Genomic DNA, 10,495 nt, shown 5'->3' on the forward strand with positions numbered 1-10,495 from the left:
TAACCAATAAACATATTGTCATATTGAAATTGCTTACGCTTTTCTATACAACATTAACAATAAAATGACTCACAATTACTCTTTCGACGGAGGGTGTAATTAGGAGTCAAAAACAATAAAATTGGAGGGTTTTTTTTTTTTTTGGCAAAAGACATCGTAAAAAATTACGCCCATATCACAATACAACACTCAACGTAGAACTTCTTTTTGGTGCAATATCATTCGTACGTACCAAAATATACACATTGCAATTTGCATTCACCATCACCTTCTTTTTGTAAAACTTGTCTATTACGCACCTCTATAAATATCATGCTATCAATTACGTTTTGCTCCAATTCTCACCAGGATCGCATCTCGATTGTCAATTGTAGATCAAACGGTTGAAATTAATAAAGTTAAAAGATTGATATAAACGATCTCGGTCGCTGACTTGAGATCGAAAGGCGTATAACTCTTAAAGCGTCTGGTGTTACATCAAAGAAAATCAAAATCCAAGTAAGTTAGCCTACTATAGGATCGAAAACACTTTAAACTGTGAAATTAGGGTTAGGTTAACCTACTACACACCTTCTTTTTGTGTTATCAAGGCCGATAATTCGACAAAAGGTAAATAAAGTGGTGTCAAAAAATTGTTGCAGGTGAAACTAAGATTTTGTTACAACACATATTTGGTATGAAGTCGTGGTTGTTGTTTTCAATGAAAGAAAAACAACATAAGAAGAGGAAGAAGAAGCTTATCAATGATCCTCGGTTTGTAGGAGTGCTCACAGACCCTCTTTTTCGACAAGAGAGGTGCCCGTAGAAAACAACCTCACTTTTAAATCTGATTTTCTTCGCCATTACTACAAAGTAGAAGAAGAACAAGAGGGATTGATGGAGGAGCATGTTAAAGGAGTAGAGAATGAATCAAATTCTACTACAGATGAAGATACTGATGCAGGTACTGTTATGAGCAAAATTCGAAATGTCTCGTCTGGTATTTTCAAATCTATCACTTCTTTTTAATCATTATTAGTGTTGTTGTTGTTGTTATAAAATAGGAACACGAAGAGGTATCAGTGATTGAGAAAGATACTCATAGGCTGGCTGTTGTCTACATGGACTGGAACTATGTGAAGGTGTGTATGTAAGTCAACATTTGGAATTTAATATTGTTAAACTTCCCTTTAAGAATTCATTATATCAAGCTGTAAGTATTGCATGATGTTCCAAACATACTTTAACACTCAAAAGTAATGTGTAAACATGGTGAATAAGACAACATCATTCTTTTTTCTTCTTCCTACCTTTTTTGTCCTCTTTTCTTGTAATGTAGCATGTGGTCGTTGTGGTCTAATATGTTTTAGTGTTGTGCATCCTTTATTTGATAGAGGATTACACTCCCAAAAATACATGGTAAGCTGTGAAGGCAAACATGATTCACTTTCGTATTTCATAAGTCAAGACCTATGTCTCACGTGTAATTCAGATTATTAATTTTCTTCCACAGCATAGATTTTTTATCCGTAACGATGATAAGTATACTCGTATCCGCAATGTATATCTTAGAATTATAACTTTTTCTGCATTCCTGGTTCAATATTGTATTATTTATGTTTACTATGCCATATGTGCACCTCTCTTTTTTCCTCTTTTATAATCCTGCAACTTAGTTCCTTATCTGCCTCTGCAGGTTCTATCATGCTGTGGTGGAATGTGACTCAAGTACCACAGCAGCTCACATTTACAAAGAATGTAATGGTCTTGAGTTTTTATCTAGTCCATTTGATTTAAGGTTTATTCCTGACATTTGGGAATTCAAGCAGGAGCCTATGGATGTTGTGACAAAGGTATAAAACATTTGTAAATGCTTAGTTATGCTGTATGATAATAATTGGTTGATTTTAACTCCTTCCAATACTCAGGTACCTACGAACTACGTAGTCAAAGATTTCGGTCCTCGAGCACTTCAGCACAGTAAAGTTGATTTTGATTGGGAGGATGATGATCCCTTTCGCAAAAGGACCTTGAGTCGAAAATTTACTGATGAGCAGGTCAGCACTGCCCTAGCCTATGGTAAACATCTGATGGATAACATAAAAAATGGGGTAAAATATAGTATTGTAATTCACTATATTAATTGTGGAAATCCAAGCTTGCATCACCATGATATCAGGTCTTGGTTTCTTAAGACAATAGGAAATGCAGAAACAAGGAAATACATGGTCTGGGAAATTTGAGAGTCCTCTCCCGAAAGTCTCAACTGTTTCTAGCCTAACTCCGTAGTTTCCACTCACCAGATACCCCCAACAACTGAATCACACACCAACTAGCCTCTGATACCAATTGATGGGAACCAATTGACTAGACAAAAGAAAGTTAGTAAAACTATATTGGAATGAATAAACTCCCACGGTATTCGAGAGAGTTTGGACTCTCCTAATGCCAAAAAGGCCCCAAGTCTATACAAATGATAAAATAGATTTCCAATCACTACTCTCTATTTATAGGCAACATGTATCATCTATTTATTCTAACAAACTCCCTATTTTAGCCACAACTAACTAACTAACTTAACTGCAGTAACAGTTCTATCAAAACCTTTTCATTTTCTCTCTATTAGCTATTACTTATAATTCCACATCCATCACGTCACATCTTTCTCCTTAATATTCATGGGTTTTTATCAGTACTTAGCTTCCTAATGAGACACTTTGTCCTCAAGCTTGTAGTAAGGAAAATGTTACTCGGCCCATATAGGTAGCTCAGTTGGTGAGCTAAGGGACATCTAAGGAGTTTGAGTAGGTCCAGGTCTCTATCCATGTAAACTAACATTTCCCCTTACCTGCTAGCATTTTCTTTTCTTCTCTTTTTTTTAAAAAAAAAAATGCTACTCATGTACAGATAAAGAATAAAGTCCTAAAATTTATTATTAGGATTGGACATATCAAATGTGGACCTTATTAAGGTGAACATAATTTGGTGGACTGGTGGATGCTGCTCCGACAAGTATGCAACAACATAATTCATATAAGCAACAAGTATAATATAATGACCATCAAACTGACACACAACTTGAGGAAAAGTTGCCGAGTCATTCAGATGTCTCAATGATATCAATTTGTGCCACCGGTAAACAATTTTTTTATTATCTGATTGATCATAATTATTCTGTGATGATGAAGTCGACAACAGAAGCTCCATATTCAAGCTTGGCTTCGATTGACACAATTATTGGTCCCTAATTCATATCTGGATAGAAACTTTCTGTTATAGTTGATACTATTGCAGAATAGCAAGAAGTAGATCCATTACTTATCACGTTTCTGAATGTACAATAGATCTTTCCTATCTCAGGAGCAATAGTTAAAAGTTCTTCTGACTCTAATTTGTTAAGGAACCATCCAAATTTACAGGCATTTTTGACAGATATCATTAAAACCATCACACTTGCTAATTCATCATCACACTTTCTTTTATAATGCATCTTCTTCAACAAGTGCATAATCAATATTGGCAAGTGCATAATCAATCCCTCGGGAGACAAGGAGAGCCATAGCTTAAAAAATTTGATAGTTCGACTTGATAGTTGGGTTGAAGGTTCCTAGCCAAATGCTCCACAACCTTCGTGATTCTATAAATGTTGATGGCCTGAATCCCCGCAGGGTTTACAGTTTGAAGGGAACCGTAAGCCCAAAATGGAATCGGGTCATCGCCTTTTATAGGATAACCAAATTTGTGGAGCGTTTGACTTGACACCTTTAACCCGAATATCAAATCGACTCTGTCGATTTTTTATGCTATGCCTTTCCCTCTCTCGAGGGATTGATTTTGAACTTGCCAATGTTGAGATATTAAACATCTATCTATGTTGTTGAAGCGGATGTATTATCAAAGAAAGTGGGATGATGAACTATCAGGTGCAATGATTTTAGTGATATCTTTCAAGAATGCCTTTAAATTGGACGGTTTCTTATCAAATTAGAGTCAAAAGTACTTTTAACTATTGCTCGTGAGATAGGAAAGATCAACTGCACCCTTGGAAATGTGACGTAACGGACCTAGTTCTTGCTATTATGCAGTAGTATCAACTATAATCGAAAGGTTCTATCCAAATATGAAAATGTCCAATAATTGTGTAAATCATTATGGAGCTTCTGTTGTGACTTCATTTTCAAAATGAATACTTATGTTAAATCAGATGATAAAAAAATTTGTTTATTGGTGGCACGAACTGATAACATTGAGACATTTGAATGCATCAGCAAGTAGACTATTTTCTCATGAATGGAAAAACAATTAACACAAGGACTAAGCTTTGAATGGATCATGGACCACAGATGACCACTTGTGTGAATAGTATGCTTAACCTTGGGGTAAATCTTCAAGATGGAGTCAGTTCAATGGTCATTATACTATACTTTTTACCTATAGGAATTATGTTGTTGCATCCTTGCTGGAGCAGCATCCACCAATAGATTATGTTAAACATAATAAGGTCCACAATTGTGAAAAGTAACTACAAGAGTATTGGATTAAACAAAAGTCATTGTTCATTCCATTCCACTAGCAGCTGCTTGTATTCTAAATAATACCTCTTACCTTAATCTTGCAAGGCCTTCCCTTAGTCATGGTTCACACTTCACAGAAAAGCTTGTGCTTTACTAGGGGAAGCCTTCAGAAACATCTTACGCCCTCGTTTCTCCAATTTAATAGATAAATTTCAAAATTAGGCTCAATATCCCCTGAACCAGCTTACCTTGTGTGCAACATACCTTTTGTCGTTGTTTTATCATTCAATGCAATTTTTTTTTGCGTTGGAAATATAATCAATCCTTCAGTGATCTATGTCTGTAAATATCCATGTCATGCACATACATATAAGCTGACTAGTTGCAAACTCTCTTTATAACATGCTTAAGTGTGCGAATAACTTGCAGTATTGATGTATCTTGTACATGTGTCTATTTTGTTGATTGTTACATTTTTTTTTTTTGAGAAATTGTTACATATAAATCGGGAAGCATTCATATACTCATGTATTGTTTTTTATATTTATGTTTTGAAATTTGTTTCATACTGAAATGTACTTTTTTCTTCTTTTCCCTTCTGCTTTAATAGCTTGCTCAGTTGGAATAGAAAGAATACTTGGCTTCTGATGCGAGTGAAAGTGATGATAACAGTGAGACTGATGATCAGCTTGATGAGAAGGCTAGAAAACAAGATATGTATCTTAGTTTGGTCTATTCAGGCAATGGTTCAAATGAAGATGCTGAACATGACGCTAGCCAAGAGATGGAGGTGACCTTCCATTCAGGATTGGAATGTCTAAATAAAAAATTAACGGAAAAGAAGGACAAAAGATCGGAAACAGTTTGGGAAGAATTTCGGAGGAAAAGGCGTGAGAAAAAGAAGGCCAAGAAAAATAAATTGAAGTATTCATCAGATGATGATAGTGATCAACAAGCTAATGAAGAAGCAGATGAGTTCCTCATTGAGGAACCTTGTGTTAAGAAGAGGAAGAAAGCACAAATGAGTAAAAATGACAAAGATCATAATAACCTCCAACACATGGATATGGTTGCTGTTGACAAAGCTTGAACTATTGCTTCCTGATGACAAGGGGATAGAAACTGGTCTCAAGGGATATAATCTAAAATTTAAAAAAAGGAAGGACAAAATGGGGAAGGAGAATGTTATTATTGATGAGGGTAAAGTACCAAACAGTACATATAGTGATGATCAACGTTTTGTTGCACTTCTTTTCTCTCCTGACTATGCTATTGATCCCACCGATCCACAATATAAAAGGTATTTTCTGTGTTTTATAAACAGTGTATAGTTGCTACTATTAAAGTTATTACAAACAGCTGCCAACCAAACTTTAATTGATTACTAATTATAATTTGTCAGTTACCATGTTTTTACTTTTTATCGCTTAACTCCTATTCGGTTCGGATTTTCTACAGCAAGCAACTCACTTAATATCCACCCACCATTGATGAAAACATCAATGGTTTATCTTGTTAGCACATGTATAATAAATCATGAGTGTATTTAATATTCACTTTAGAGTACTCAAATTTGTTCATAACCGATCATCCGATACTATTCTCTTGCTTAACTTCAAGGTGACGTTGAAATGGCATCTACAATGTATTTTCTGCAGTTCAAGTTGATTGTATATGCTGTTTTTCTTTTCATATAGAAAACTAACTTTTAATTGTGGATGTTATCAGGAGTGCTGCATATGCCAGGCAGCAGCTAGCACACAAGCAGAAGGGTCAAATGGAACTATCAGTTCCCAAAGTAATGCAAATGTCTTTTGAAGACTCTGGCTATGGCATGATGCAGAAGGATAAGAAAGAAGGATTGGTTGTTGTTAACTCAAAAAAAGAAGATAAAGATAAGCTCTTATTTCTTGTTAAATCAGTCAAGATGAAATCAAAGCACATCCTTGATGGTAAGACAAAGAAAGATGGAAAACACAATTTGAAGGTGTAGAGAAAAAAAAGGAAGCACTAGTTCTCCCCAATCTTATGCCCCAACTCCAATCAACACGATAGATAGATAAATGAATGACTTTATTGCAATTTTAGTTCCCATATTTCAACATTTTGCAGAGGTCGCCCTATTTAAAATTATGACAATCTTGGTCCATGTATAATTTTTTTAACTAAAAAATTGGTGATGTGATATGTTTTAAATGATGTGATATATGATTATGAAGAAAAAAAATCAACATTCATGAAATTGTAAAAAAAAAATCCCTACAAAACCATCCAATTTTAAACCAAATATGTAATGGGTGAATCAAAATTGTCAAATTTTAAAGTGATTTTAGATCAAATTACATTTTAGGAAGAAATTAATAGATTATGAAAGTATCATATGCTATGCTATTTAAAGAGAGCAAGTGACACATGTCACTCAAAGTAAGCATCACACTTAAACGAACCAATCTGATCTAAGACCATCAACAATGGGTTGGAGAGTCATTCCTTATTTAGCACCATGCTATTATTTGTGGGTTTTTATATTATTTAAATATTAAAAATAAAATGAGGGGATGTAAGTGTTTGTTATGGACAATTTTTTTTATAAACATTACCATTTAATTTTTTTTTAATTAAATTAATGGTCATTTTTTTTCTCTACTCCAATATATAGTTCATTGTTGCATAATTATTGTTGGTGTGATTGAAAACGATAAACTTGATTTATGATAATTTAAAAGTCACAAACATTATACATATACTTATCAAAATCAAAGTTTTATAAAAATAAAAATAAAAACAAGGTTATGTTTTTTCAGCTAGTGTTTATAATAAAGTGAAGGTAAATTAGCAATGTGGGTGCAAATCAACAAATATTTGCTCCAAATGAAAATGTACACACGTTATATAGACACACGCGCAAGGTTTTTATGTTTGAATGAACATACGTATAACATGTATTGGCCGTCAAGCCTTGTGCTAGCTAGCTAGGTGGTAAGTATGGGAGGAAGGTAATCAGATTTTGAACCAAGAATCAAAGCCATTGTATCAGGAAAATATTGCATCCCTGAAAGTGATGTTACACTTCCATCTTCACCCACTTCAACAGGATATCGCAAAAGGTGAGTATTTACACTTTCATCTAATGCATCATCACAGTATAATTTCCAATTCCTCTCAGCAACGCGGTTCAAAAGTTTTACACATTCCAGCCTTTCAGGCTCGTCAAAATCATCGCTGTTATCTCCAATGTGTTCATACCATAATGCTCTCCTGAAGCCATATACCTGACCTTGTGGTCTTTGTGAGCCATTGGATGTGGATGCTAGATGATGAGGTTGAAATGCACCCATTGCAATCTCTGTGTCTCTTCCACCATCCATTGATCTTTGGTTTATGTTTGCTGAACCAATCACTATGTATTCATCATCCACTACAGGAACAAAATAAAGCAAACAATCAATGTTAGTCTCTATGCACAATTCGATGCTCAAAAATGTAAATTATGCCAAATATATATTATAGGATTATTTAGCATCTTACCTATCATCATCTTGGAATGAACATAGATCATGAATCTTCTAGACTTTTGTGCTCTATGATAATCACTGTCAGGCGCTGGTTCCTCTGGAGGAGTGTACTCTCCATCTTTCTTACTCTCCCTTTTACCAAGACAATAAAATGTCAAATAATCACGAGGGTGTGCTTCAATGTTCTTCTTTTTTATGGCATCAGCAATCTCAGTATACATCATCTCCATGGTCCTTCTTTGCCAATCTAATATTGCCTGAACTGATGCACTCTCAGGTATACCTTCTGGCCACATTGGAATCACCACATACACGACAAACCTCTCTCCGGCTTCAATTTTGCTAATGATCTTCAATGACAACTCCTTTGGTATGAGATGCAATGCACCAATATCCTCAACTTTAATATCAGTTGAATGCCAACCATAGGAACTCCCTAGGAAATACTGATTTTCAATGTAGATGAAGTTTTTTGCTCTTCGTATAGCATTTATATAGGCATCTTGAATGCTTCTATCAATGATGTTGTCTTTTCCACTAACAAGGCCTAATTCTATAACTTCATTTGGTGCTTGAGGGAAGTTAGAAACAGCACCACCATCAATGGATCTAAACAACTGAACACTCCAAGTTTCGCCATCTTCTTCTGATAGCATTGCATCAGAAGGGTGGATTAGAATTCTATCAAGCACTTCAATTGGGAATAGGAATTGCTTCCCAACTTGCTTTTCCCACCTCTGCTCAAAATTGTACAACACATCCCATGCAATAGGTCCTTCTAGCTTGCAGTGAATATCATGCCACGGTTCTCTAGGACCACCTTTCTTAATAGAAGCACCTGGGAAATTTGGTTGATGAAAATCATCATGATGGATTGTATTCAATGTTGAAAACAAAGGATGTTCCATTGTATCATATCTTCCATCGCAAAGATCAATACCGCCTATGAAACTGATAACTGTTCGCTTCTGCGATGCTTCAACATGATGGCCATCAACAACTATAGTCTTTTGGTGATGAGTGAACATAGTTGAAGTTTCAAAACCTTGAACTATGCTTTTTCCACCATCAGGGTTACGCGGACATAAAACACAATGTACCTTTGTGTTCTTAAAATACTCTGCAGTTTCTTGGTCATGTGTTCCCATCAAACCGTCTTTCTTAAAAGCCGGAACAGAGGTTCTGTCATCCCAAACAAGCACAAGAACATTAACACCTTCGTTGGCTTTTTTCTTGAGCATTTCTCCTAGGGTGATACTACTTTCTGTTGTCTTGTTTGGGTCCCTAATCAAGGTTATTTCTGTATGAACAGACCAACCAGTTATGTAAATAAAGACTTTAGCATTCATAATGGCATTGTAAATATCTTCCCAACATCTTCCAGGTACATAATATTTTGTTCCAGATATTGGAATCCACGGATGAACACTCTCAGGGACGTGAGCGTCTTGGTATAAAGTAACACTACAACCTTGTCTCTGGTCGAAAAATGTACGCTGAACTCCCAAAAATGGCATGTGTATTCCTTGAGACCATAGACATTTTCTATCCTCAATGACACTAGAGAATTGCATGCTGACACGAATTTTAGAACCGCCTGGTACAGGACGATGATCTTCTTCGTCTAATATCTCAACCCATCTGTCAATTATCGGTCCTTTGAGAATTTTTTCAGAAGGGATGTAAGCTCTTCCTATTAGAGTTGCACCAATCGGATTATCATCTTTGACAGTGAATACAATGTTTGATATGTAATGAGCACAATAGATTTCAAAGGTCTCATTCCATTTCGGGTTTGAGGGTTGATTCCCTATCATTCTGGTTCGTCCAACCCTTGCTTTATCTAAATCAACTGTTGCATAGAGTCTTGTCCCAACAATCTTCATCACAAGTGGTTTTGCATGTTAAGTTTTGAAGAAACTATTTTGCATTAAAACGAAGAAGTGCATAAAAGTGGTAGAAAGTTTGGTGAAAATGTGTACCTCAGGCCGGCACAAGATACAACCCTTGACTTGGGCTAGAAATCTCTTCCCCTTGTGTGTTGTTCCCTTTATTCCACAATATTTGACAGAAGAAAAAATACAGTGCCACAGATTAAATTAAATGAATTTCCAATTCATTGAATACACAAATTTTCATAACAATTACTCCTATTATTTAAAGTCTTTAAAAAGTGTGTGCTTATTAGTTAGCATTTTCCAATACAGCATAATATATTTTGCCATTTATGAATTTAAACTCTTGTTTTTCCCTTTAATTATTAAAACACTGGAGAGATTTTTTATGAACATACCTTTCGAATGAAATCCAAATTACATCCAGCTTGTAACCTATCAACTTCACTTATGGTTACCTTAAGTGTTCCGTGTAGCAGCTGAGGCATTTTGTGTCACACTTTCCTAAATTAAAATTCAATTTTTTACAAAATGTAGGGTGCTGCTGGAGAGGAATAATGGCTGAAAAAACGGGAACTATTTCTTTGGTAAA

The 10,495-nt window shown here is 35.2% G+C and overlaps 2 protein-coding genes across 3 annotated transcripts; one reads left to right on the plus strand and one right to left on the minus strand.

The window, feature by feature from the left end:
* The first annotated feature begins 177 nt into the window (after positions 1 to 177).
* Positions 178 to 6,704, plus strand: LOC11436057 (uncharacterized). 2 transcript variants are annotated; one of them, XR_003010306.2, is made up of 6 exons: positions 178 to 943; positions 1,044 to 1,121; positions 1,676 to 1,832; positions 1,908 to 2,036; positions 5,104 to 5,793; positions 6,222 to 6,704. XR_003010306.2 is itself a non-coding variant. In XM_039831831.1 (2 exons), the coding sequence occupies exons 1-2, from the start codon at positions 5,525 to 5,527 to the stop codon at positions 6,484 to 6,486; spliced, it is 534 nt and encodes a 177-aa protein (XP_039687765.1). In that variant the 5' UTR covers positions 4,747 to 5,524; the 3' UTR covers positions 6,487 to 6,704. The 2 variants fall into 2 exon arrangements, 1 of the variants encoding a protein (XP_039687765.1); XM_039831831.1 differs by lacking the exons at positions 178 to 943; positions 1,044 to 1,121; positions 1,676 to 1,832; positions 1,908 to 2,036 and having other exon boundaries at positions 4,747 to 5,793.
* Positions 6,705 to 7,334: 630 nt separating this feature from the next.
* Positions 7,335 to 10,495, minus strand: LOC11436615 (phospholipase D alpha 1). The gene is made up of 4 exons (XM_003603359.4): positions 10,302 to 10,495; positions 9,991 to 10,056; positions 8,022 to 9,888; positions 7,335 to 7,911 (listed from the first exon to the last, which is right to left on the minus strand). Exons 1-4 carry the CDS (start codon positions 10,389 to 10,391, stop codon positions 7,466 to 7,468), a joined length of 2,469 nt encoding a protein of 822 aa, XP_003603407.1. The 5' UTR covers positions 10,392 to 10,495; the 3' UTR covers positions 7,335 to 7,465.

The sequence above is a fragment of the Medicago truncatula genome, chromosome 3 (assembly GCF_003473485.1).
Source record: "Medicago truncatula cultivar Jemalong A17 chromosome 3, MtrunA17r5.0-ANR, whole genome shotgun sequence".
In the NCBI taxonomy this organism is placed as follows: Eukaryota; Viridiplantae; Streptophyta; class Magnoliopsida; order Fabales; family Fabaceae; genus Medicago; species Medicago truncatula.

What these genes read in the sequence shown, in the direction of transcription:
- LOC11436057 (XM_039831831.1), top strand. Translation starts at nt 5,525, where the DNA reads ATGACAAAGATCATAATAACCTCCAACACATGGATATGGTTGCTGTTG. An exon ending in ACCGATCCACAATATAAAAG is followed by an intron (nt 5,794 to 6,221) that starts GTATTTTCTGTG and finishes GGATGTTATCAG; the next exon opens with GAGTGCTGCATATGCCAGGC.
- LOC11436615 (XM_003603359.4), bottom strand. Translation starts at nt 10,391, where the DNA reads ATGCCTCAGCTGCTACACGGAACACTTAAGGTAACCATAAGTGAAGTT. An exon ending in ATTTGGATTTCATTCGAAAG is followed by an intron (nt 10,057 to 10,301) that starts GTATGTTCATAA and finishes TGTGGAATAAAG; the next exon opens with GGAACAACACACAAGGGGAA. An exon ending in GTATCTTGTGCCGGCCTGAG is followed by an intron (nt 9,889 to 9,990) that starts GTACACATTTTC and finishes CTTGTGATGAAG; the next exon opens with ATTGTTGGGACAAGACTCTA.